The 27870-nt window shown below is 39.4% G+C and overlaps 2 protein-coding genes across 9 annotated transcripts in view; both read left to right on the top strand.

Moving 5' to 3' along the window:
• Positions 1–1702: 1702 nt before the first annotated feature.
• Positions 1703–11015, top strand: STRAP (serine/threonine kinase receptor associated protein). Its single transcript, XM_015867774.2, has 10 exons — positions 1703–1921; positions 2968–3103; positions 3829–3910; positions 4160–4232; positions 4785–4881; positions 7264–7401; positions 7968–8104; positions 8800–8949; positions 9519–9584; positions 10074–11015. Exons 1-10 carry the CDS (start codon positions 1810–1812, stop codon positions 10133–10135), a joined length of 1053 nt encoding a protein of 350 aa, XP_015723260.1. The 5' UTR covers positions 1703–1809; the 3' UTR covers positions 10136–11015.
• A 1092-nt stretch (positions 11016–12107) lies between these two features.
• The window catches only part of DERA (deoxyribose-phosphate aldolase), a 51684-nt gene continuing 35921 nt past the window's right edge, over positions 12108–27870 (top strand). For 7 of the 8 annotated variants that reach the window (XM_015867793.3, XM_085543341.1, XM_015867785.3 and 4 more), the window contains exons 1-5: positions 12108–12157; positions 18827–18924; positions 21063–21210; positions 22891–22986; positions 24263–24397. In XM_015867793.3, coding sequence (XP_015723279.2) covers positions 12127–12157; positions 18827–18924; positions 21063–21210; positions 22891–22986; positions 24263–24397 — 508 coding nt within the window. In that variant the 5' untranslated portion in view covers positions 12108–12126. Of the gene's footprint in view, positions 12158–18826; positions 18925–21062; positions 21211–22890; positions 22987–24262; positions 24398–24819; positions 25248–27870 lie in introns of those variants that run through there. The other variant, XM_085543364.1, reaches the window with a different exon arrangement.

The following is a 27870-nucleotide window of genomic DNA, read 5'->3' as shown; positions in this document are numbered from 1 at the left end:
GATGCACACTTTTCTATTATTTGTAAGATATGATTACTTCTCTCATTCAGTTACTTAGTGATAATTGACTGCTTAAGGCTGGCTCTCAACTGTAATTATTCCCCAGTGAAAATACAACCACATGCTCTGCAGTTGCTCTCATATCTCCTCGTAGCATCTGCATCACATCATCCTTCAGCAAACAGCTATTCCTCTTCTTCTTTTCTTCCTAATTTATCTGTACAAATTAATAGGGAACATTTCTCCAAAGGAAAACTCAACAGAGGTAAGGAGCATTGGTGTGCCTACTCATTACACTGCGTCTTCAGATTATTAGAGTAATTAAGATTCAAAGTCATCTAAGGGACTGCCCTGCTGCTGCCTCTTGTGACATTGGAAGCTTTCCATTCACTCGTTGAACTGATTCATTTGAGTGACCTAAGCATCCAGTAGCTCTAGTGCTATGTCCATAAGGCAGTTTTGTACAAGCTGAAATCACTATCAAAAAGTCACCCCAGAGCAGAATCTCTCAGCTAGAGCGGTGACGTGCTAATAGATATGTAAGGAGCTCCCCTCAGTGGCAAGAGAAGGCATTTTCAACATCGTTATCTAGCGCAGGAGCAGAAAGGAATCTTTGGAAGTGTAAATATGTACACCAAACTCCTTGATTCAATCTCTGCTTGATCTACTTTAATCAAAGCACTAGAAACATGATTTTTCACTAAGATAGCTTTATTCATGTTCAGCAACGATTTCTAAGAAAATTCAATCACTGTGAAAAGATGTTTCTAATCAAGCAAATATTATAAGTCACCAGTGACAGTCAGGCCCAGGTGCTTTATAACATCTGATTGGCACACTTGCTATTCTGTGCAGTGATGGGGTGAATTGCTCTATATGATTACAAGTCCCTGATTACTTCCTGACAAGCTGGAGTTAATGAATATTTATTTAATTCTATTGGATAATTGTCTGGATAATGAACAGATAAATATGAAAGACTGAATAAAAAAATGTGATTTTTTCCCCCTTACTTTCCTGCTGTCTGACACATAACAACCTCGACTAAAACCAAATAAAACAAAATCTTACTATTTTTATTCTAAGCTTGTGAGGCTTTCATTTGTAAATATCTACTCTTACCACCTTTCCTCCTATTTCCAATAATATCTCCAGACTTTCTTGAAGACCTGAGTGCCTGTTTTTCACTTTGAGGTTTCTCTTAGAATCTTTGTATTAAAAGGTGTCTAGTCTGTATGCACAGAATTAATCAATTTCTAAGCCAAAGATTGTCAGACTGTAGGGAATAAACACACCTAAATGTTAGTGTTACAATGGAGCTAAGAGGCAGGGATAATCTCTTTGGACTTTAGTACTTAATCAAATTTTGATTGGTATGATATGGTCCCCTATAACATTCCCTCCAAATTGGAAATAAATGGATTTGATAGGCAGACTGTCTGACAGATGAGGAACTTGTGAGATAGTATGCAGACAGAGGTGGTCAGTGGCTCAGTGTCAAGGTGGAGATCAGTGACGATCCCATAAGAGTCAATACTGGGACTAACACTCTTCAATATGTTTATCAATTACATCAATGGTGGGATCTCCTCTCCAGAGCAGTTTCCTCTTTGAACACCACAGCTCACGTACCGGCGACCAGCACTTCCCCTTCCGCACCCGCTTGCTGACGTAGTTTCCGCTCCGGAACGCTTCCTCCGCCGTCATTTCCTCCGCTGCCGCCAACACCGCGGTCGCCGTTTCCCACCCGGCTGGAGTGTAGCCGCGTCCCCGCCCAGCTCCCTGCGCGTCCCGAGCTCAGCCGCCGCCATGGCCATGAGGCAGACCCCGCTGACGTGCTCCGGGCACACGCGACCCGTGGTGGACTTGGCCTTCAGCGGCGTCACCCCCTACGGCTACTTCCTTATCAGTGCCTGCAAGGGTGAGCGTGGCTGGAGGGGCGAGGGGTGGGCGGCCGTGCTCGTTTCACCGGCCCCATTCAAGAGTCGCAGTGGCTGGGCCTGCTCCGCACTGAGGCCTTGTGGGCTGCGGGCCGCTGTTGGCGGGTTGCGCGTGGCTGTGGCCATAGCCACCTATTTGAGAGGTTTGCGATGGGGAGAGTGGGGAGGAGGGTTGAGGTGAGCGTTCAGTGGGCCCTCCGTGCTCTAAATACCTGCTTCCAGCGTGAACAGATGGAAAAGGGAACCGGTGGGAGGCTGGTTCTGCCGGGTTTTAGCCCGCAGGGCTTTGAGGCTCCCATTCATTCAGGTTGAATCCCACTTGCGAAGGAAAGGCTTGAAAATCGTTATCTGAAAGTAGCTATAACTGCCTCTTATGTACGTATCTTTTACACACTTTAAAACCAGCTCCTTTGCAACTAAGGCAGCTGCCTTGCTGATCGCAGAGCAGTGATTTCTGCTTCCTTTCCCACGAGAACACTCTTCTGCTTATTTATGAGAGTAGCATTTTCATTTCTATGCATATGAGTTAATGTTCACTTGTGTTCACAAGTGTAAAAGAACATTCCTCGATGTCTCTGAGAACTTAATGTTCAGCTCTATTCATTGCATGAATTATATCTGGTTGTGTCCTAGCAAAAAATAGTCACAGTAAAGGCTTTCTATTTCGTTTTTACAGCATATCTCTTTGTGTTTTAAACATCTCTCATTACAAACCCCAGACTCCTTTTTTGTGTATTGTTAGTCTGAAAATATTGTTCTAAAATCAATTGAATTGACCTGCCCAAGGAACACTTGGCTATATTAGAAAAGAAAAAACAGCAAACAGCAAAAGGTGCTCCTTTTCAGAGGTGCATCTGTACATTTAAGTTCTTCAGCTATACCATTTCACAGTGTATATGGTGTTTCCATTAAGGGAGGCCAGTCTGGTGGCAGTTTGATTGCTCCATGTTGGTGTGAGGGAATTGTTTCCTAACACAGCTTGCTTTTTTTGTTATGTTGTCTGAATATTGGTTTTGTTTTTCCAAAGATGGAAAGCCTATGCTACGTCAGGGTGACACAGGAGACTGGATCGGCACTTTCCTAGGTCATAAAGGTGCTGTCTGGGGTGCTACGTTGAACAAAGATGCCACTAAAGCAGCTACAGCAGCCGCAGATTTTACAGCGTAAGTGATTACCTGCTTTTGGAGTCTTGATTTTAGTCAACAGCCTTTTTTTTTAATATGGCTGTAGTAAGTTGCTGTGGTTTTGTTTTTGTTTAAGTTGTTACTTTATATCTGTATTACAGCCTAGAATTTAAGGTTTTTATGAGTAGCTACAGCTAATTCTATCTTGCTGAGCAACTGTGGTTGCTTCTTGACATATATACTCAGTTATTGTGCTGATTTATTGGAATAAACAATGCTGTGCAGTTCTCGACTTCAGTACTGTAGTTATACCAGAGTGGCAAGAGTGATCTTCGTTTTGTGTACCACTTTTTATTAGAAGAAGACATGCAGAAATATTAATGAATTATTTCTTTTATTTTTGTTTTGCTTGTTTGAACTGTTTGCAGCATACATTAAGATATTTGACAATTCAAATCCTGTTATTAGAATTAAGTCCATAAAAGTTGCAGAGAAGAGCTGCCTTTGTTTGTCTTAAATCTAAAATGCTGCTGATGTGTTATCCTGAAGAAATTAGTGAAAGAAAATGATGGGTCAGTAACAAGAAATTCTTCAGTGAAAGAATATGAGGTCTGTAGTTCATTACAATGTAGCACTTAGGATTAAAAATGTTATGATAGTATCAGGAAGGATTGTATAGGGTAGATTAGGAGAGACAACTTAACTTGTGTGTTCACATTTATCCTGGAGCTATTGAAATGTACGTGTTCTCTCTTGTCATTTAGCAAAGTGTGGGATGCTGTGTCGGGAGATGAACTAATCACATTGGCTCACAAACACATTGTCAAAAGTGTGGATTTTACACAGGTATGGAAAATCTTTATAGCATATTCAACAGAGAGGTAAGGTCTTCGGCATGTTTTGTTATTTGCTACTTTTTTTATACATATGCTTAGGCTGGCAAGTAATTTAGCACGCATTTAAGCTTTGCTCTTACAAACAAGTTGTAATAAATATTTTAGAAACTGAGAGAAATAACTGGTATTTTAAGGCTTATGGATGAAGGCTGGTATTTCAATTCAAAGTAGTGTTGACCCTTTATAACTTCTGTTTCAGGATAGCAATTATCTGTTAACAGGTGGACAAGATAAATTGTTGCGTATCTATGATTTAAGCAAGCCGGAAGCAGGTGAGTCTGCACTTACAACTTGTTACTATTGGTTTTCTGTTTGGTTGATTTTTCTTGCGTGTGAACTTTGTTGTGAATCACAAAAGACACACTTGAGGCTCGTTGTACAAAGAATGTGTCTATAACAGTTTTCTATACTAAATCAAATTGTGTTAGTCTTTGAAGTAAAATAGAGCTTATCTATGAAGAGATTTAAGGATAGCGTGATTTACTTTAACGGGGACTTACTATGAGTAGGTCTGAATAAAGTTACAGTACCCGAAAGGCAAAAGACTTTTCATATTGAAGTGTGCTTAAATTTGTATTAATACTGAACTGCTGAAAACTGATACCAAGCTAATTAATATTGATTTTAACCTAGTGAAGCCTTTTAGGTTTAGACAATTGGATAGAATCCTAGATTGAAATCTGTAAATAAAAGTCAGTAGTGTTTGAAGTAATTTTGCAGCTTCTAGTAAATAGAAATCCATGTAGATGACCAGAGTTCCTAAACTACTGCACAGTGTTAATTTATATTCTTATGTGTACTGAAATACTTGTTCTTATTTTGAGAACCTGATGTTGTCAGTGGGCATACTTCTGGTATTAAAAAGGCTTTATGGAGCAGTGATGACAAACAGATTCTTTCCGCTGATGATAAAACTGTCCGGTAAGGAAAAAAAAACCAAACTTCTAGTTTTCTCTGAAGCTCACTTTTACTTATTGTGTACAGTTTCTGTCAGAGGATTGTTATTTCCTTGGGAAATAGTAATAAAGGCTGTTTGATTCTAGATTAGAATATGCACATGTAATCCAGTTTTTCATGTTGTTGAAGATATAATTTTTCTGTTAATTCTGATTTGTACCATAAACGTGTCCTCCCTGATAGGAAGAGGTGGTCTCTGATAACCGAATAGTAGAATTAATTTGATTTTTATAATCCTAGAGGAAATTAAATTATAGGTGAGGTCTTGTGAAGACATGCTGAAGTGTCTCTGCCTTGTCTTCTGCAGTCAAGCCTTGAAACATGCATTGGGTGAGGGTTGGGATAAAAGGCAGGGAAGCCTCTCTGGAGACAGTGCTTTCTTAATAATCATAACTGTCTTTCTCTTCCATGTGGTAAGTTGAGAAAGCTTTTCTGGTTTTGTAAGATAGATCATCCCCTTAAATGTAGATGGGCTAAAGCCTAGACAGACTTGGCTGCTAGGGAGATGAAATGATAAAGATCCTTCCTCAATCTATGCTGGCCAAAAAAGAAGGAAGATGTGCCTTGCTGCTTCCACAACTTTCTGGTTGATGTGATCAGCATCATCTCATGTCTACTTGTCTCGTTATTCTTATATTTATGGCATAGAGTAATAGTGGCTTTCTGCTTTGTGGAAGGGCAGTAGATATAGAGTGAAATCACAGTTGCAGTCTCCTTGTTTCTGTTTTGGCTCCAATTCTTTTTCAGTTCCTTCATTCAAGATAGTCAAGAGACTGGTCTTTTATTTTTCCTCTGAATTGTAGAAATTGAAATAACAGCATTCAGTTATTTAATGAAATAAGAAACTCATAATTTATAGAATGGTTTGGGCTGGAGGGGACCGTTAAGAACATCTAGTTCCAACCTTCCTGCTATAGTCAGGGACACCTCCCTCTAGATCAGGTTGCTCCCAGCCCCTTTCAGCCTGGCTTTGAATGCCTCCAGAGTGGGAGCATCCACAACCTCGCTAGGCAACCAGTTCCAGTGTCTACCCTCAAACCAAAGAATTTCTTCCTAATGTCTAGTCTAAATCTACTCTCTTCCAGTTTAAAACCATTTACACTTGTCATGTTCCTATGTGACCTTCTAAAAAGTCCCCCTCCAGCTTTCCTGTTGGCCCTTTCAGGTACTGGAATGTTGCTGTAAAGTTCCTGTAGAGCATTCTATTCTCTAGGCTGAATAGCCCCAGCTCTCTCAGCATGTTCCCATAGGGGAAGTGCTCTAGCCCTCTCATCATCTTGGTGGCCTTCCTCTGGTCCCACTCCAACAGCTTGATATTCTTATGTTGGGTGTCTCAAAACTGGCCACAGTACCTCCAGGTGAGGTCTCATGCAGGTAGTTTAGAGGGGCAGGATCACCTCCCTCGACCTGCTGGTCACACTTCTCTTGTATTGAGTTTTATCAAATGACACTCCCAAATCCATCTCCTCAGGGCTGTTCTCAGGCTATAATCTGCTCAACCTGTGTCTGTGCTTAAGATTGCTTCAACCCCAGTGCAGGACTTTGCACTTGGCCTTTTTGAACTTTGTGAGGTTAGCGTGAGCTCACCTCTCAAGCCTGTCTGGCTTGAGATGCATCCCTTCTCTCTAGTGTGTCAGCTGTACCACTCAGCTTGGTGTCATCTGCACATTTGCTGCACTCAATCCTACTGTCCATATCATCTATAAAGATATTAAATAGTACCAGTCCCTGAGGAATGCTACTTGTCACTGGTTGGATGCTGAGCTGTTAACTGCAACTCTTGAGTGCAACTGTCCAACCAATTCCTTATCTAGCGAGTGGTCTATCCCTCAAATCCATTTTCTCCATTATGGTGACCAGGATGTTGCGTAGGACAGTTGGTTATAATTTAATTTGATTTTAGCTTAGATATTCCTTGCCTGCCTAGGCAAAATGCTAAATTATATTAAACGAGTCTATTAGTTTCTTTAATTAGTAATATATATATATGTTTTGTGTTAAAAAGGCAGAATGCAATCTTAAGCTTTGCTTCTAGAAAGCTGTAATGCTCAGGAGATATGTAATAAAGCTTTTTGTCTTTTAAGAGAATCCTTGAGTAGTTAAGCAGTATGTGTACTGTTTAATGTAGTTGATAAGTTTTAAAAGTAGCAGTATTTTAATGCAAACTTGTCTTAATTCTCATGTAAGTAAAGCTAAGCAAAGCAAAGAATGCTGCTGAAAATCTACAGTGTCTGTAGAATATTCTTTATTGGGGTTTTTTTGCAACCACAGCATGCCATGGGTGGAGGTGGAAACTGGTGTGTTGAATTGATCTGAGAATCTTTCTTCTTTCTGATTTTTCTTAAGCCTCTGGGACAGGAGTACCATGACCGAAGTGAAGGCGCTAAATGTTGCAATGTCTGTGAGCAGCATGGAGTATGTTCCAGAAGGGCAAATACTTGTGATAACCTATGGGAAAACTATTGCTTTTCATAGTGCAGAAACGTGAGTCTAAAACACAGAATCTTTTTGAGTTACGTGTTTGATTGTGAGTAAAACTGACAATACAAGGCCAAGATCATGAAGCTGTTAGAACCCATGTCAGTAGATATCTTTGCTTACCATGTTGTCAGAGACAAGGTCTGAAACAACTATCCTTTTCTAACCTAGTGGTCCTCGATTGTCTGCAAGATGGTAGATTGTAATTGATCAGTACCATTTTCATGGTTCAAAGCTAACTGGAGTTGTCATTAAATAAGATTCTCATCCAGAGTTCAGTTTAGTGCTTTAAGAGAACTAATTTATACAGTTTCTATGATGTTTTAAAGCAAGTTGCAGTCATAAATATGTGCCAGAAAGTAGTATGAAATATGTGAACTTATCTGTGTGCTTTGCTTGTTCTGAACTTGTTTCAAAACTTTATGAGCTTGACTTGCCAGTGTTAAAAATTTGTTTCAGAAACTGCATGTGGGTGTCTTCTGTCTTTCTTAAAAGCAACTATGAATTGTAGAATCACGGTTCCTTTGCTTTCAGGACCTGCTTTAAAATACCTGTTCTTTCTCCTCCCTCAGTCTAGAGCAGATTAAATCATTTGAAGCACCTGCTACAATCAATTCTGCATCCCTTCACCCAGAGAAAGAATGTTTGGTTGCAGGTGGTGAAGATTTTAAACTCTATAAATATGACTATAACACAGGAGAAGAATTAGGTATGTTTGACTTCAATAATATAAAACAAGTTTTGACAAGTGTTAGATAGATGATGTAGCAGCTAATGAATTAAACTTGTAGAGCATGCTGTGCTGCGAACTTATTTGAGTACAAGATAATGGAAAGGTATGTAGTCAGTTAAGAGGCTTTGTCCTTTGATAGTATACCTAATGTTACTCTTGAAGATCTAATTAAAACCTCCACTAAACAGCTCTGCAGCTACTGGGGGGGGGGAGGGAAAATGTTGAGTCATCCCATGCTGCTGCAATAGCAAACTATATGTTAACTTAAATGTCGTACTGTGGCATTCATTAATTATGTCTAATGAGTCACAGTTACTGGATTGTATTTTAATGCTGGCCATATAAAATTTACTTTAAAGTGTGTTTTAATCTGTTGCTCCTATCTTCATTTAAAATTACGTAGATGCATGCTCAGTAAGCAGCTGAAGAATGTTGGCTTGTTTTGTAATTTTGCCTATAATAATGAAATGCTTATCTTCTTGCATCTAATTCAGATAACAGTAACGCTTTATTGAAAGTTGTGGGGATAGCAATTATTAGAAATATTGTATTGTATCAAAAATAAAGTACTAGGGAAGTTCCCCCGATCCATTTTTTCTTCTCCTCCTAATCAGTTTTCACTCATTTATTTGTGCTGTTGAAATTATTGGCCTCAATATGTTCTCTTACAGAATCTTACAAAGGGCACTTTGGTCCAATTCACTGTGTGAGATTTAGTCCTGATGGGGAATTATATGCCAGTGGCTCAGAGGATGGCACACTAAGGCTGTGGCAGACAACAGTAGGAAAAACCTATGGTCTTTGGAAGTGTGTAGTTCCTGGTAAGTGTGTGTTTTTTGTTTTTCCTGGTTTTACTTGGCTGTTTCATTCAGAAATCTTAACAGTTTGAATTCAGTTTCAAACATCATCTGAACTTGTTACGGTATCTCTGCTGTCATTTGGTATCTTCATAGCCACTCAAGTCTGCTGGATTTAAGGTTTTACTTCTGTAGCTGTCACTTAAGCAATTTAAATGTGAGCTTAATGAATATAGGCACTTGGTAACAAATTGCTTGTGTAGTCTCAAATCTTCATGTTATAGAGCAAGAAGTATGAAATTCTTTTATCCTAAGTGAATACTTAGGATATAAGAATTTGGGGGGGGAGGGGAGTATATAAAATTTCTCTGTACTTTCTCTAGTATTTTTGGGGGGAAGGAGCTCAGGGGGAAGCAGTGCTCAGAAAACTGCAAACGAGTAATAGTTGATAGAATTGGTAACCCAGCTTTTTCTCCTCAGCACTAAATAAGTGAGGTTCTTGGGTTTTTTTCTGGGTTTTCAGAGTGAAACCCAATTTTCACTCTGGTTTGAGCAGAAGTGAAGGTGCTAACCATTTCTTTTCTTCTCTACAGAAGAGGAGAATGCAGAAGCAGCAAAAGCAAGGACCAGCCTTCCAGGAACTGCAGAGGAGGAAATAGGTAAAACATTGAACTGCCAGCTTCTTTAGCAGGGAAGAGTTAACTTTTACCAAGTACTTTCAGGCATTTTTCACTCCTCGAAAGATCTTTGAGCGTGTTTTTCTAGGAAACTGTGTGCTAAGTGTCGAAATACTGACTTGAGCTGTGTGATCTTCATCATCATCATAGTATCACAGTCTTGTGCGGGTTGGAAGGGACCTTAGAGATCATCGAGTCCAACCCCCGGGATTTGAGCCTCTGTGTAGCAGAGCGGCACTTCTACCACTTGCGCCACAGGGGGGATTCGAACCCGGGCCCTGGTGTTGCAAAGCAGCATTCCTACGTCTGAGCACACTTGCAAACTTCCTACCAGGGCACACTTGCAAACTTTACAGATATGGTAGAACCTGAATCAGGTTAAATGGAAAAGAAAACTAAGCTGGTCACTGCACATAACTGCAGCATTCTTTGGTTCATGTACATAAATTGATTATCTCTTTTTCATTGCAGAAGAAGTTGCCTCTGAAAACTCAGATTCAGTGTACAGCTCAACTCCTGAAGTCAAGGCGTGATTATCTCAACTGTTATGCAACGTATGGACATACAAGACTAAATCAAGTGAGCAGTGATAAACAGCAGCCTTCCAGAGTGCACTCTCTACATAAGGCAAAGATGGGCAGTAATTGACGAGAATGCAGTGGAACTGGCTAGGTGTTGTCTGTAAGAGAACTGAGTATTCAAAAAAAAAGACAAATAGTAGAGTTTTGCTATCTTTTTAGCATAACTGTCTACTGTCTTTTGAAAGAAGTGTGCAAGCCAAGATCCAGTCTCTCCAATTTCAATTAGACTCATTGTAGTGCGTTTTTCTTTATTACGGAGAAAGAAAAAAAAACATGGCTTTTACCCATTATTTTTTTTTTTCCCCTTTAAAGTTGGAAGATTTGGCTTTAGTTGAAAAGAGGATTATGTACTAAAAGTATTCAGTTTTTGTTTCATTGTACACTGCTTCTGAATGTTTAACTGTTTTCAGTTATCTAAATAAAATGCCTCTCAAAACTCTTAGCTTTACTGTTTAGCATTGGGTTCATGGAATGGAAAAGCAGCCAAGTTAAAGGTATAATACTTTCTAGCATCTGTTTTTGTATTATACAGAGGGAAAGCAATAAGAATGTTTTAGTGTTTGGTCCAGAGAGTGGCAAGTTTCTTGATATGTAAGCCTTGCACATTTTACTCTTTAACTTTTGAATGTAAAAGTGAGTCTCTAAATCAAAAGCATTGAGGACTCCTAAACTAAATGTACTGACTGAAATATGGGGCTGTACATGAAAATCTCAGAGGTTGGCTGAGTTTGTAAAGAACCTTGGGTTTAGTTCTGTAGACTGGATAAAAAAAGAAGTTACACACGCAAGGTCAAAACCCATACTTTCATCATTAAAGAGAATATTGCCATTCTTCTGCTTGTCACTATTCCTTTAATTTTAATGCTGAAAGACTTAAATAAGTTGCCTTTTTTGGAAAGGAAAGGTAATATATAAACACATGTTCATATACTTCCCTGATTTTTTTTCATGTAAAGACTTGTCCTTAATCTGACTCTTTCCCCAGTGGCATCCAGTAATGTTAGAAGAAAGCTTACGCTTAATGTTTGAAAACCTTACTATAAATTGAAACCGAGGTTCCTATGTCCTATGTTCCTATATATATAAAGTCTAAGCATAAAAAAAAAACCCCACTTTCTCAGTGAGGGCAGCAAAATGCTGGAAGGGGTTGGTTGCCTGCAAAGGCTGTAGAGGCTTTGGTGTTGAAGTTGCTCAGAAGCCACCTGGACATGGCTCCAGGGAGCCTGCTGCAGCTGAGCCTGCCTGCATCGGGGGTCTGGACTCAGTCTTTGGAGCTCGCTTCCAGCCTTAATTTCTTCTGTGGAAGTGGGAGGAATAAACAAGGAAAATAAGGATAAAATTAGTATTGATTTCTTGGTATACAGTGGTAATATTAAAAAATGAACAATAAAGTAACTCCAAAATTAATTTCTGAATAATCTATTCATGTTTTTGACCCAAAAACAAATGCCTCTCTCACTGCTAATAGTTATGTCACTAATTGCTAATTCATTTAATGCTTACAAGGGTTCTAAATCTCGTACTTCAATCTACAAACTTACTTTACTAGCTAAATAAGATGCATTTAAAACCAGAAGCCCACCCCAATGAAACTCCTTGTTCTGTATTTCAAGCAGACTGCTGAGCATTCCATAGCGCCCTTACTCTGTCAGCATTACAGGAGCCTGAAGAGCTCTTTGACCTGAGCAGTGTGGCGGCCAGCCTGCGCTCCGGGGGCGGGGCAGCGGGATGGCGTCTGCTTGCCCCTCAAAACAGTCGAAGCGGCCGTGTGGGCTCAGGGGCACTTGGCATCGGCATGTCCCGTCTCCACGCCATTGCTTGTGCCGGTGCTGGGGCTCCCCGAGACGCCTGTTTACCTGGGGCAGAGCCGCTTCCTGCTGGCGAGGGGCGGGACCGGCGCTGCTCGTCTCTCCCCGCCCCGCTCGGGCCCATGAGCGCGGGCCATGGCGGCCAGAAACCCGGGCACCGAGCTGGGTAAGGGTCGGCGGGCTGCGGGACGGGAGCTTTGTGGGGCTCGGGCAGGGCGCTGTGCTCCGTACGAGGGCTGGACAGCGGCGGGAGCTTGATGGTCCCGCGGCCGCGTCTCGCTGCCGTGCCGGCTCCTGACCGAGTGAAACCTTTTTAGTGCGCTTCCTTCTCCCTTCCCTTCACCCAGAGGGTTCAAAACACTTCTCGTTGCTTCAGTTTTGGTTTTCTCTGCTTGCCCCCTGCTCGGTGGGGCTTTTCCTGATGTGTGCAGGCGATCCTCGGTGGCCGAGCCCGTACCTAGTGACCCGCCCAGACAGATTTCCTGTGTACACTCTGCCTGTGTAGAACCTGTATTCCTGCTGCCGGGCTCGGGGAAGGAGAAGCAGCCTTCCCACTTCTCCACACAGCCAAACCCGAGTGCGGTGGTGGCCTGCATTCAGGTCACCAGCCTCCTGAATGTTCATTTTAAGGAGAGATATGGCAATTCGGTGGACAATTTGAAGTTAACTCAGCGTTCTCTGCAATGACTGACACATAGCTCTGAAAGTGAGCTGCTAGGTTGCTCTCTGATGTGCTTATCCTTGGGCTGCTTTCAGAAACAGGTGTTTGAACTGTAACCATGCACTCCTACACTAGCTTACTGTAAGCTAGGCGCATGTTCCACTTCGTACTGTGAGTTTATTCTTACATTTAATTGCCTGTCTATGAAGGAAGTTAAGAAACTTGAATCTGAAGTCAGTCCAGTTCTATCAGTTGTCTTCCAACAGGTAGGAGTACTTGTAAGGAAGGCAGTGCTGCCAAGTATAAAATCATTGTTCCATTTAGTGCCCATTGCACCTAGTCCTGTCCCTGCATGCCACTGAAAAGAGCCTGTCCCCATCCTTTTGATTCCTGTACTTTAGATGTTTCTAACGAGTGATGAGATCCCCTCTCAGACTTCTCCAGGCCAAACAGTCACAGATCTCTTAACCTTTCTTCATAAGGGAGATGCTCCAGCCCCCTAATTATCTCTGTGGCTCTCTGATGGATTTTCTCTTGAAGTTAACAGTTTTTCTTGAGCTGAGGAGCCCAAAACTGGACACTGTAATCCAGATGTGGCCTTACCAGGGCAGAGTAGAAGAAGAGGATCACCTCCCTCAATCTGCTGGCAAACTGTCATGAGTTCAACAGAGGGCTGCCAAGATTTCTGTGACTTGGAGTGGCTGTCCTATGGGGGTGGGCTGAGGGAGCTGGGCTGATTCAGCCTGGGGCAGCATGGCTTTCAGCAGCCTGTCCAGTCCTGCATCAAATAAATGGAGCCAGTCTCTTCATGACTGAGCAGAGCACGAGATCAAGAGAGAACAGAAATGAATGGAAACCAGAGAAGACGAAACTGGATGCAAGGAAAAATTTTTTCATGTGGAGATGGTTAGGTGATGAGGTAGGCTGCTCAGAGGTCCTGTGCAGTCCTCATCTAAATCCTAAAGATTCTTAAGAACCAAGAGGATAAGGCCTTGATGACTGACCTGAGTTGAGAGCTGATACTGATATGGGCAAGAGGTTGGGTGAAAGACCACCTTAACCCAAGCCAACCCAAAGTGTTCTATGATTAATAGTTCTTATATGTATATATTCTTTTATTATATTGTATTTATATATATGCATACATACATATATGTATGCATTCTGAGTAATGAATACTTAATTACAATTGTTTTGCAAAGTGTGTTTTTTTAAAGAAAATCCATCGATGTTGCTCAGCCTTCTAGTCAAAGGGCCAAAGATACGTTCATTATGTTTCTACTGATATTTTTAATTATACGTAGTTGATATTTCTGAGCCATTTGCATATGAGAGCTAGCCTGTGGTAAGTGGCATTTAGATAATGAAGTGTTGCATCCTTCTTCAAGACAGCGTAATTATGTTCTAATATATTAATAGCTGTTTTTATCGCTTACAGTGGCTCTGTTCCTTCACTGTTTCCTCTTTAACACCTTCTGAATCTGCGGGACAACTTTAATCATATTTGAAATAAAGACACTTATCTCAAAGATAACTGAGTCATTGGGCAGAATGACTGAACTGCTTCCACTGTTGGCACAAAGGCAGGCATGGCTCAGCAATGACATGGCTCCTAATTACACCTTTAATTTGTCTTTATTCAAGTAATGATGTCCTGCCTTACTCCATGGTCATACGGACCATATCAGGATAGCTGGACTACTGGGGTAAGGAGAAGTCTCTGTAGCAAGGGAGAAAGTGAGGGACTCAGAGCTGCATGAAACCAAGCTCCAGTTGTTCTACAGCTCATGCAGCAGCTGACTTTCTGGGAAAAGGCTCATCAGGGGTTTTTAAAATGCTTTGGAGGACACTGAGCTGTTTTCATGTGACTGACGCTAAACACTGTATGATCTTACTAATGTCTTACAATGTAGATCTTATTTCTACTTGGGTTCATGCCTTAGTGTGAATGCTTATGACTTGCAGACTGAAATTCTCTCATATAAGAAGGATCCAACATGAGAACAAAATAGGTCTATTGAAACAGTCACTCTGAGAAAATATTTACAGCTTCCATGTAAAAAAAAAAGAATTACCCTCAAGCCCATAAACAGCTTACTTGGTAACATAACTCTTTACAACAAGATATGATCCTGAAGTCTTTCGCTCAGTTATGCATGGCCAGCTGGATTCAGCCTGCATTCACTTGAGTATTTCATATCTCCAGTAAAGGCTCGGGACACAGTTTCATAATAGTTTCTCCAGAAATAATAGCTTTCATCACTTCTCTTGCCCATTTTATCATGTGTTCATGGTAAGGAGGAGCACACATGTTGTTTCTGGCACAGAGAAGGAAATAAACAGTTGGGGGACAGCTTCTTTTGGGGACAGAGCTGCTTTGAAATGCTTGTGAAACTACAGCCTTGGGCATTTTTTAGCTTTCTTTTTTTGCCATCTGAAGGGTAACATCTACACATTTTCTAAAGCTTCCAAAAAAGCTGAGCCTTTTTTTTTTTTTTTTTTTTAATGAAGAATGTGTTAGATATCTTAGATATTTATGTAATTATACTAATGAAGTGGTTTTATTTATTGTTTTTCTGATGAACTGCTTGGTATTTTTGGATTCATGTTCTCAAAGGAAGGAGTTGAATTTCCTGTTAAGATTTTGAGTATGATTTTTTTTTTTTTTTTTTCCAAATGTCTTTAGAGGAAAAAAAAGTAACTTGAAGAGTGATTACAGAATATTGGCTAATTAGCTATAGTGTAACTGCTTTAATTACTCTTATCCCTGAAGCCACATGATTGTGCAGATGACTAGCAGATGACTTATTTAAAAAAAAAAAAAAAGAAAAAAAAAAGACATGTTCACACTGCAAGGTTAATGAGCCTAATTAAATATAGTTTTCCTTAGCCAGATACTAAATTATAAATCTTGGGGGAGTGGAGGAGGGGCAGAATCTAAAGGCGGTCGTTTCTATTTGAAATAATGGTTTTATTCTGATTTTTTAATGAGAAAAAAAAAGAAAACGGAGTTGTGATTTTTCTGAATAGCTACACATTCATTTAAAGATTTGGTGAGACCTCACATGGCAGATTTAAAAGTCTATTTAGTCAGTCGTGGTAAGACATATTTATTTTCACTTGCCCACTGCTTTAAATAATGGAGAAGTGGGCTTGAATGGAAGATCTGTGTCAGACAGAAGTCTCCATCTGTGCTGTATATTTCTAGAACCTTTGTCCTTCTTTGCCATGCATTCTTTTTATTACATAATTAACCAAGGCCCTTTTGGTTCTGAATAGAATTTTTAAAATGAAACATAATAAGCATATAATCTTTCAGGTTACTCACTGCTTTAAAAGCAGCAACGGGTGAAGATTAGTTAGCAGAAGTAGTAGCTTATTTTACTTCCACCGTTCTTCCCTTTCTCTTCTATTGATTGTGAATTTCTGTGATATTACTTGCTAATCTTCCCCCCCCCAGAGCATTACCCTTAATTATTTCCTTTAATGCAATCTAGTGTGCAGTGTTCTGTTTCCTAAATGGATAACTCAAACCTGAGAAGCTATGCCCAAAAGTCAGGTAGGGCCATATACAGTAACATATGTTTCTAGCAGGGTTCAGCATGAGATGTATCAGATAAAATCTTCTCCAAATAGTGAGTAAGGGATAACCTACCCATGGGGAAAATTTCTGTCCTTCCACTTAAGTTCATGTATATGTGCCAATAACCAAGAGGATGAACATTTTCCATTTCTGACAAAGTAGACACTGTCTTTGTATTCTTCCAAACGCTTCCTTAGACAGCAATAGTTTTTACAGATCAATTATTATACCAGATTTCTTTGTTGTCTTCCATAACATAGAAAGAATAGGTTATGGTAGAGTAACTGAAACTTCTGGGTCTTTATTAGAGAGTAGAAGCTGATTTCCTCATCTAAATTGGCTTTTTTTTTTTTTTTTTTTTTTAATTTTATTGCATTTTTACAAAGGAACTGAAAGATCACCATGTATGTAGTCAGTAGGGTTCAAAAGTTATCGTGACAAATTGGATTACGATTAAATGATTGCCCCTGAACACTTGGCACACATTAGTAGAATCACTACGCAGAATTTCTGTATCCTTTATTTATTTGTTTGGTTGGTTTTTGTTTATAATTCCTTCTCAAAGGCAAATACTGAAAATGGTAGTCCCATGGGAGATCTGTGCTCTCACCTAGGAGAGCTGACCTTAAAGCAGCTGCAGTAGATGCAGCTTGTATTTCAGCTGTCTGTGTTTATATGGTTTGCAGTTACTGTTATTTAAAAAGTAGGAAAGATTTAGCTCTAAGTGTTGTAGCAATAGCTTTTCTCAGTTGCTTTCTACGTGTCAGACTCATCTTTTATTTTTTAGATAATGTGACTTGTGGCAAGCAGAGAGAATTATTGAGGGTTTCTGTTAAACTAGTTTTCATCTTGACCTGCTCCTCCTTATCATGTATACCATGTAGTAAGTCTGATGCTAGAAATCCTAAATTCCTTATGACTGCTCTGGAATTCCTTCTTTTTTTTTTTTTTTTTCTCCTTTTTTTCTCCTTTTTTTTTTTTTTTTTATTTTTTTTATTTTCCCAATTTGTCTGCCTTGGACACCATTTTGACCCTGCAGATTCTGCTTATGTTAGTAAATGTATGTAGTGATAGGAAAGTGTTAGCAAGGTGACTGTGCTGAGAACAAGACTTAGCTGCATCTCCTACAATTGTCTTGCATATCTACTGAGTGATCTCTCTCCTAAATTGTTTTCTCCGGTGTTATCTTTAAGTCTCATTAAGGAAACGAGGATGTATTTACACATATTTTAATTGGTTTATTAGTCCAGCATTTTTGTGCGTGATTAAAACTAAAAAGTAGAAGGTAAGAGATGGGGACAAGAAATTAGTAAATTAGCAAGAAAGAATACTTGCGGAGATGAGATGTTCTCAATAAATCAAATCACCCAGAACTATTATCCCTAGTATCTGAACTTGTGTCTTTAGTGATGATGGTAACTGATAATTGCAACTGGTGGTGATTAGTTGATGACTGGTGATTGATGACTGTTGGTATTTTCTTCAGGGTATTTTCTTGGATTGATTGTATGATTAATATTTAAAAGAATTATCTATGTTTGGGGTACAAGAGATTTTAAAGATGTTCTGTTTTCTTTTATCTGTGTACTTCTCTGAGCAGGAAGATATGGGTTTGTGTTTATTAATATTCAAAATTAGACCTTTGATTTATCACACTGTGCAGAAATTTCAAGCTGTGAGGGTGTGAACCATCAATTCTTTATCATTCAGTTACCCTTAATTAAGAGATTGTCATTTTATGGTGCTTCTACTTTTGGACATTTTTTATTCTTTTTGTAACTGTTGAGTATCCACTGCTTTTTTTTGGCTCTGGTTGTTGTTTATGAGTACTGTAACTCATTGAAATTGCAACCCAGACCACCTGCAGTGGGCATCTAAAGGAATTCACAGATGGAAGATGTCTGCCCAAGTCCCCCAGGGTGCTTGGCAAGGTGAGCACTTCTAAGGCAGGCAGGTATGCATATCCTTCCCATCAGATGTGCTGCCCAGGAATGCTTTTGGAAACTTGCAGATAGTCCATCCCTCATAGTAAATTCATTAAGAGTAGCTCCAGGTTAAAAACAGCCTATCTGTATTATTACACAAAAGTCTATCTGGAGATTTTTGTAACCACGAGGGATACGGTTCCTGCAATCAAAGGTCCACACACATACATATAAAATGCCATTGCATCCTTATTGCAGACAAGGAATGGACTGGCTAAATGTTACCTTACTCTGGAATCAAGAAGTAAATCAGCAAGCAACAGCAGAAGATTGTTTATCTGCAGCATGCAGACTAAACTTCGTAGGTTGGGACTAGAAACACAGCATCTCTCACCATCATTAAGTTAATTCAGTTTTAACAGCAAACAATGTCTGCTGTGTGAAACATCCAGTTCACAGTTCATCCCCTGAGAGAAGTTTATTGTTGTGTGGTATTTTGAACTGCTTAGAAGCGCAGAAGCCCCTGAAAGGATACAAAATCACAACATGCTTTTCAGAGGACCAAAACAAAGCTACAGCTTCCTTCTGAAGTCCCACACAGAACGCTAAAAAAAACCACAGAAACAGATTATAGACATTTCTATCTTTCTTTTTCTCCCACATCAGAGCTTGGCTGGATTTCCAAAGTGTATGTGAATCCACCTGCAGTTGTAAGGCATGCAGAACAAATTCAGAAATGGCGGACTCTGAAAGGTAACTGGCAAGTAAGTGCTCTTTTTATGCATTCTGTTCCTGTATTTTTGAAGCAGTCACTCTCCCTCTCTAGGCTGAAATATTGAATTTTCCTCAAGATGCATGTAAACTTAAAAGATGTGCTTGTCCATGTCTTATTTTAATAATTTGTATTTGATGATGATGGGATGGAATAAGGTGACGCATTTATCCAAACAAGTTAAAAACCTTATAACTCATGAGTGGCAAAACCGCAAATGAATTTCAGTCATCTTTATTCATGAGTGGATTAAGTTGTATATTACTATCCCACCACATTTATTCTGTATCCTAGGCAGACTTCTCTGCACACAGCCTCCTTATTTTTTAATTTAAAGCTGTAAGATATGATCGTGGTCCCTGTCAAGTTTGACCTACCTGGATGATTGTTGCTTACTTAAACATTTCCAACAAGTGTGATTTCTTTGCTTAACTAGTTATTGCTGGAAACTCAAAAATCCTAACTGGCTACGGTACTTGATGTGCATCTGTGTGTGTGTGTATAGCTATGGTGGACAGAGCTGGGTGTAGGAATGCCACAGATAGGCAGTTTGGCAGCATCGAGCAAGGACAAAGTCTGAGAAACACTGTGGAATAGGCCCAGAACTCCCAGTGAGCACTCAGCTGTGGGCTATAAATGGTGTCCAAAGGACAAGTTGATTCCTGGTTCAGTGAGCAAAAGTGTTGTTCCTTCCATCCACACACTAAACAAATGGCTTCCTTTCAGCAGTGACTGATAAACTGGGAGTAGGAGGTAGGAGACAATAAAGGAGCAATCTTTATATTGTAACTTAATAGGATGAAGCTGCAATCACTTATTTGTACTTAATTATTTTAAAAAATAAATAAATAAATAAAATAATAAAAATCAAAGTAGTTGACGTTCTGAGCTTAATGTGGCAGGCAGCTGTTCTGGGGTGGCCAAAGCTACCTTCATGATGAGCATAAATCTGAAGTATTATAGGATGGAAGTAGAAATCTTTTAGAACTAAGAAATGGTTTCAAGCTGCAGCAGAGGAGATTCAGGCTGGACATTAGGAGATACTGCTTCTCAGAAAGGGTGGTCAGGCACTGGAATTGACTGCCCAGGGAGGTGGTGGGGTCACTGACCCTGGGGTTGTTCAAGGAACGGCTGGATGTGGTGTTGAGGGACATGGTTTAGTGGGAGCTATTGTTAATAGATGAACAGTTTAGGTCTTCCAACCTTGGTGATTCTATGATTCTGTGTTTCTAAGTGGTCAAACTTAGACTAACCAAGGCCTGTAACAGTTCATTGCTCAGCTCAGTACCCCTAAAGCAGTGTCTGATGTAGAATTTGTTACAGGTTCGAAAAGGACGCTGTCATTAGCAAACTAGGAAAGGTTTACATGTTGGCCTGACTTAAGACTTGCCGAGTATTGCCTCATATGCTGACGAACCATGTCATAGAATGAAATGGTCAGGAAGAGATCGTCCTTGGTATTGCTGTATAGACTCGAATGGCCCTCACTGCCATCTCTCTCCTTGTTGAGCAAGTGTCAAGCAAAAGATGTCTGTTTTTAGTGAAGCCATTGCTTCAAATGAGCATTCACTGGAAGACCTCCAGCAAATATTTCAAAATAATATTTCAAGTTCAGTTTTTGTTCAACAACAAACTTTGAAAAATATTTGGATGTGGTTTTCTTCCATCCTCTAATCAATAAGTCTTTTAGTGTTCTGTAGCGTATTCCTCTGAAGACTACTGTAGACCTGTAATTTAGCTCTTGGTCTGTTGTTTTGTTTTTCTAATTTTGTTTTGTTTCTCACTTATTAATTACATATTTCTTTTTAGTCCCAGATTCACACAAATGAAAGAAACATCTGAAGTCTAGACTCTTAATTTTAAAAAATTGTGGGTTCTTAACTTCCCCTGCTTCCGTATTTTATTTTCACAGAAGGACAGGCATACAAATGTGTTACTGTTCAAGGGCTGCACTGAAAGTAATGCCTCCTACTTTATTGTATAGGCACATGACGTCAGAGGCGGGTGTTGGTGGTATGGCAGTAAAGGTTGAACGTTCTTGCCAGTATTGTGTTAGACTTTGTTGCTGTGTGACAGATGGCAGCAGAGGGGCAGTCTCTTATTATATTTCTTTCTTTACTCCCTTGGCAGGCTGCTTGGCTGTTGAAAGCTGTCACCTGCATAGACCTTACCACTCTCTCAGGTGATGATACTCCTTCAAATGTTCACAGACTGTGTTTTAAAGCTAAGCATCCCATCAGAGAGGATCTACTGAAAGCCATGGATATGCACGATAAAGGTTTGATTGTTTTTGTTCTGTTAGGTTTGTAGAGAAAATGTCTGTGTTTCCTCAGTATTTTTTTAGTTTTCAGAAAGGTGTACGAATGACCTCTTCTATTATGGAAACAGTTATCGTAGACAGTGTTGCAGAACTAATAGTTGTGAGAGAACAAAATAGGTCCTACATGGTCTTATTCAAAGAAACTGCCTTAACTTTTAAATGCATAATACCTATTCTTTTGAGTTAATACATTAATGTGAAGATGATAAGTCCATTCACAATTTGGAAACCAAACTAAGGCAAAGACTCAGGATAACACTGTACATTGTGCTACATAATAAACAAATTTGATAGAGAAACCACAAGCGTGTAACTTAAGTGTATGTCTTTTAATAACAATGCCCTAAGGTGAAACAAATTAATCTCCTGATGTCCCTTCTGAATTGTAGAAGTGGGGGATTTCATGCTTAGCTGATGCTGCTCTGCGTTACCCTTCAAGGACCCTTCCAACCTAAGCTATTCTATAATTCTGTGATGCTCAAGAGTCTGCCACTTTGCATGTCAGAAAATAGGCATTCCATATGTATAAGCACGTTATTTCTCCTTCAGAAAACATTTTCTGTTATCTGCTTGTTTGAGTAATTATGATAGGTGACATCTTTGCAGCCCAATCCGCCGCTGTAAGGAATAATTCCTTTAATACGTGGTTATGTGTGAAACATATACACCTAGTATACCTCCAGAGTTTCCAGCTAAGCCAACAGAGTTGGAGGGGATGCAGACAGCCCTTATCCGCTGTTGGTAAAGCATTGACAACAAGTTGACATTACTGAAGCAGGTTCCATCAGAAGTTCAGATTTTACACCTGAGACTGAACCTGATACAACTTCAGAGCAAACTGAGACTTTCAATATAAAACTAATTTAAATCAGAGCAGCACTTCTGAATTTTTCTAGATGCGATCACTGATGTGCCAGTGAAGATCATTTGGCTTCTGTCATAGCATGGTGGCCTTACAACCGTCTAGCAAAAAGAAAAATACTCAGTGACATGTGCGGCATGCTTCTACTATCAAAATATTTCAGTAGTTTTATGCAAGCTTTCATCTTCTGATTGAAGTTATATGATGTAAAACCAAGGGGGAAGGTCAGTTCTCTAGTTTCTAGCCATACATGTGAAATATCAAAGCTTAGTCTTAGATACTTAGATTTATGGACTTTTCAGATGGTTGAAAGATTAAATATGAGAGCAATTATCTGAGACTGAGAGAATAGTGTTTCAACTAGAAATGCCGTAGAACTGCATTAACATAAAGACTGCTCTGTTGCTGCTGGGCTCAGCCTGGCTCAACAGGTAAGGACAGAGCTTGGCAGCAGTTTTTTCTCACACTATGCTGCTGACTAAGCATGTCTTAAATGTATGTCATTAAACAGGGAATCTGTTGGTATAAAAACACACTGAGAGGTGCTTTAACTCCTGCTAATGCTAGTTTGTTCCAAGGCACAGGTGGAAGACTATGAAGGAGGTAAAAAATATGGAGAAGCACTTATATGAATATCCCTGTTGTATGTGCTTGAGGTTCTTGTGAGAATACAAAAGTGGGAGAGAGGTGGAAATAACATACCTGTGTTCATTATATGGTGTGCACTAAAGAAGTGCAAATCTGCATATGAAAAAAATGAATGGTGTCTCTGGCAGGTATTACTGTCGCAGCGGTTTGTGTATATCCTGCAAGAGTCACCGATGCTGTTAACGCCCTGAAGGCTGCTGGTTGTAATATACCAGTAGCTTCAGGTAAGTGTTTTGTTAAAATAATCAGTTATATCTTTTGATAGATATTTAGTTGTGTAGCAGTATATCTACATGTGTAAAATATGTAGAAAAATCTGGAAGTTCAGATTTGCTTTTGTTTCAGAATAAGGTGAAAAGGTGGAAGGAAGGGAATTGTGGGGAGGGTTTGCTTATGGTTTTTCTTTTCGTTTGTTTTGTTTCAACTTCAAGCTTATCAGGTATGCTAAGTCTGTTATCTGGAAGTTCAGCAGTGAGGTTCATGAGGTATACAAAGCTGCTTTCCTCAAGTGAGTAGAAGTTGTTGATTGAGATCGTGAGCTGGACAGCGAATCAGAAGACAAGTAGATTACTCTAATACAAGTCTTAGGTTTTCTGGTTTGTTGTTTTTGTTGTTGTGTTGTTTTTTTTCTCATTGTCAGCTTTTTGGCTTCTAAGTATGGTCCTACAGGTTGAATTCATTGAAGATCTGTGTGGAGGCAAGGGTTATTGCTGGCTGAGCAGCCTGCAAGTTCAGGACTTGTACTTTTAAATCTCATAGTGCCAGTTCTTTTCCAGTCACCACATGATAAACAAGTTCTGAGTCTACTCTAAGCAAAAAGCAGCATCACAGAATTATGTGATTTTGAAGGGAGCTCTGGATGTCATTTAGTCAAACCTTCTATTCAAAGCAAGGGCTAACTTTGAAGTTAGATCAGGTGTTTTATGGTAACATCTGTGTTTTCTGAGTTTTCTTTTCATTTCTTTATTGTTGTGTAGGGAAAAAAAAAATACTACCTGCATTTATGTCACAGAGAGTCTCTGACAAAGCCATTTTTATTTCCATTTCTAAGCTTACTTTAGGTTTTGTGCTTAAACATCATAAAGGAAATTCTATGTAGACCTCATTAAAAAGTTTTTGCTGTAATGTGGTTTAGTTATTTAATGTATTACTGGGACTTAACTCAAAAATCTCCTTAAGAGAATTGGGGAGAATTTTAAAACTGCGTATTGTTTCACATACAAGTTCACTCCTTCTTTGTTTGGTTTTATAGATATTGTGCTTCTGTAGGCCATTTTGGGAAAATTTAAGTCTTGTGAAAGAGACCTTTTCACAAGAAGCAGTTAGTACCTGCTGGAAGGAGGGTAGGATGAGGTGCCTTTAGGTTTTTGATTGGTGATGGGGATTAAATAATAATACAGTGGCTTTCAAATTTTGTGGTGTGGTAGAAGTACATACAGTTTTAAGTTCAATTTCTAAACCAAACTTTCTCCCCACTGCCTGCATTTCCCTCCTTGCTAGTGGCTGCTGGGTTTCCATCTGGACAGACTCCTCTAGAAACTAAACTGGCTGAAATAAAGCTGGCTGTGCAGTATGGTGCCAGAGAGATTGATATCGTCATTAGCAGGAGCCTGGTGCTGAGTGGCCAGTGGGAAGGTAAGGAAGCTGAACCAGTGTATATGTGCTAGTTCTGTCTCTTCCCCCAGTTTCCACGTTATTTGTCCTGAAAGAATTTGATCCCTCGCCAGAGACTGTCTGATTAACTGGGATACTGAACTAAAAATAATTTTACTGAAAAATGACAAATAACCAAATTTTTAAAAAAATAATGCTATTACAAGTTGGGAATTCAGAATTACTTTATGCCTTAAAGATGGGATCTGTTGTTTCTATACTTTTGAGCATTTTGAGTACAGGATTAAAAAAAAAACAAGTGAAATAGAGGAGAAATGAATGCCCACAGTCTTTGAACAGTTTTCTTAAACCCCCCAAGGGGCTGCTAATGTAAATGATATCTTATTAAATACACATTTCAGATCTTGACAAAAAATGTGTATTTTCATGGTTTTCTTTTTCAAAGTTGAGGGTACAAATTGACTGTTCATATTATTTTTGATGTTCCTGTGCCTGTAGACTGCAACTAATTAGTAAGAACAATAATGCTGAAGATGGTTTTTGCTCTAATTGCCTCCTTAATGTACTGTGAACGGTTTGCCTTAAGTGCTGACAATGCTCCTACAACTAATCTCAATGTGAAGGTAAACACATTATTGTCTTGGAATGAATTTTCCATTTAATTGTATAATGCAATACTGTAATAGCTTGTGTGATTGGAAGACTCCATAAAAACACTGGTAACCGGTGTTTGGTTAAGGAAGTAGAGACATCATAGTAATAGATCATGTTTTCTGATTTTGGGCTTCTTTCAGTTGTCATTTAGAATTGAATATCATATATTCAATATATAATATTCAATATATTATTGAAATAAACAAACAAAAAAACACCTGAAGTTTGTACCTCTGTTTCTTCAAGACTCGTATCCTGTTTTCCATGTAGTCTTACGTCTAGACCTCTTCATCTCCATCCCTTTGCTCTGAAATACATGCAGGTTTACAAATGTTTGGCTTCTTAAAGGCAGACTTAGTTATTTGTTTCTACCTTAAGTGATTCAGATACAGCCTCAGAAACTGATGGAGGATGGAGACTAGGTGACTGAGAATGGTGCTTCAAATTCTGTGTTAGCCAATATTAAGTGTGCCCTGGTGGCGCAGTGGTAGGAATGCCGCGTTGCAATACCGGAGGCCCTGGGTTCAAATCCCCTCTGTAGTGCAAGTGGTAGAAGTGCCGCTCTGCTACACAGGAGGCTCAAATCCCAGGGGTTGGACTCGATGATCTCTAAGGTCCCTTCCAACCAGCACGAGACTATGATACTATGATACTATGAAGACTGTATGCACACTTTCCTCTGCCATGCTTGTGGCTTGTAACAAACCTTATTTGCAGTTAGAAAGCATGTTGTTCCTCCACCAAAATTTTTGACTTAACCATTCTTACTGTGCTTCAGACTTACTTCATGGTACATTGCTGTTTGATGCAAGTTGTGCAGAGCAGAGGTCAGAAAGTTAAGGTGTGCAGCCAGTTGCAAGTGCAAGCTCTAGATTATACAGCCCAGGGCTATGATAAGAATTGAGGAGAAGCACAGGTAAATTTAGGGAATGTTTTTATCAGTGACTGAAATGAACTGAACATACACTGATAGTTTTTTTCTGTATGGGATGTTAACTGTTTCTAGTGATCATAAAGACAAGGAGAACATAGGCATAAGAATGGTGGATCTAGTATAAAGCTATCAGTTCACTAAGTAAATAAATCAAGATTGATATTTGATTTTCTATTTATAATCTTCTGACTACAGCCAAGTTCAGAACAAGCTCAAAAGGCTTCCTTGTCTTGGTAGTGGTTGGTCTACATACCTTCTACTGAGGGCAGCTTTTACAGCTGTCTTGCATTCATGATAAAAACTCTGTTTATACATAAAACCCAATTATGTTTTTATGGTTATTTTGTTACTTTGTCATTCTTTGAGATACCAGATACTACTTACAAATGAATATGCACCTGGTGGAGTACTTTTATCTTAACTGTTAATGTATTTCTGGCTTCATATATTTTTAGTCTGTGCCATAACTGGGGTCACTATGATAGAGTAGTATTGCTCTGTGGTTTGTTTCAAAAACTCGTACAGTTGATGAATATTTTATTGCATGAGTGTCCAACCTTTTGGGTTGCCTGGGCTGAATTAAGTGAAGGAAAATTATCGTGAACCATATATACATAGGCTGCTCCAAAAGTAATGCCTCCCGTTTATTTCCACGGAAACTAAAGGAGTTAACAATGAGCACCGTAACTCTCCATGAAAGTCAAAGTTTGATAGAGCAAATTCTTAACTGCAAAGCACTATTTTTCAACAGAGTCACCAGCATTAGCATTTTTGCCAGTGATGAACAAGAGCCTGCATGTCATGTTCATCACAGTGACCCACTCTTGCTGTTGCCACTGCTGAAATGCACCATCTGCTGTCTCACTCTGCTCACATCTACTGTTTCATCTCCGTAAATGTTCAGCGAGCATTGATTAATGTTAGTAGGTGCAACTTTTTCTGCAGGGAAGAATTCAGTGACACACCTTTACTTTATATGCTCTTCCCTGTCAGATGCCATTTTGTCAGACAGCCCCTGCCATCTGCCATCTGTCACATGGGAACAAAACGTAATGGATTATTGGTGGGAACGTTGAACCTCTACTGCCATGCTGCCAACATCTGTTTCTGATGTCATAGGATAAAGTAGGAGGCATTACTTTTGGAGCTGCCCTCATAAAATATATATTATAGTTAATGCATACAAGTAACAAAATTTATTTGAACTGTTAATATTTTTATTAGAACCTTAAAAAAAGAGCAGCGAAACCATAACATTAATGGGATATTTGACCCTGTTTTTATGAAACTACCTAGGGATGAATGCTGGGCCTGGGCTGGGCCCATAACTGAGTCACCGTCATGTTGGCACAGGGCAGGGGGCAGGCTGCATTTTGAGCACTTTTTTATTATTATTGAGACTCATTATGTCACTCAAAATATATTTTCTAGATCTGATCTTTATGAGGTAATTGTTAACAGGTTTGTAATAGTGCTGAATGTGAAAACTGCTTTATTGGGCAGCTAATTCAGGTTGAAAAAGAACCTTAAATGAAATTTAAGTTTATGAGCTTATATATACATACCTTTTACAAGCAATTTGCTTTTGGAGCAATAATACTTTACAACCATTGTCTGGTATTATTTAATGAAGTATGAATTAAGCTTAAAAATCAGAATTTAGGTTTTGCTTTTAACCACAGCATGTGGAGCCTTTAGGTAAAGTGTGTTGAAGCTGACCAACAAATTACTGAAAGAAGCTGGATATACTCTCCATCCACATCTTGGTTTTGCTCTACCTTCTGAAACCATCTGAGGCTCTATAAAGTGGCTTCTAGTTTCACAGCTTTTAGCAAGCACTGGATATACCACAGTGTCAGTGGCTTCCAAATTCTTGACAACCACTAATAATGGTAGATTATCATTT

This window comes from Coturnix japonica, chromosome 1 (assembly GCF_054131305.1).
Source record: "Coturnix japonica strain WE chromosome 1, WE-NBRP24, whole genome shotgun sequence".
In the NCBI taxonomy this organism is placed as follows: Eukaryota; Metazoa; Chordata; class Aves; order Galliformes; family Phasianidae; genus Coturnix; species Coturnix japonica.
Note: the sequence above shows the minus strand (reverse complement) of the source record. Positions and strands in the feature narration are given on the sequence as shown.

What these genes read in the sequence shown, in the direction of transcription:
- STRAP (XM_015867774.2), top strand. Translation starts at nt 1,810, where the DNA reads ATGGCCATGAGGCAGACCCCGCTGACGTGCTCCGGGCACACGCGACCC. An exon ending in TTTAAGCAAGCCGGAAGCAG is followed by an intron (nt 4,233 to 4,784) that starts GTGAGTCTGCAC and finishes TCTTATTTTGAG; the next exon opens with AACCTGATGTTGTCAGTGGG. An exon ending in AACTGCAGAGGAGGAAATAG is followed by an intron (nt 9,585 to 10,073) that starts GTAAAACATTGA and finishes TTTTCATTGCAG; the next exon opens with AAGAAGTTGCCTCTGAAAAC.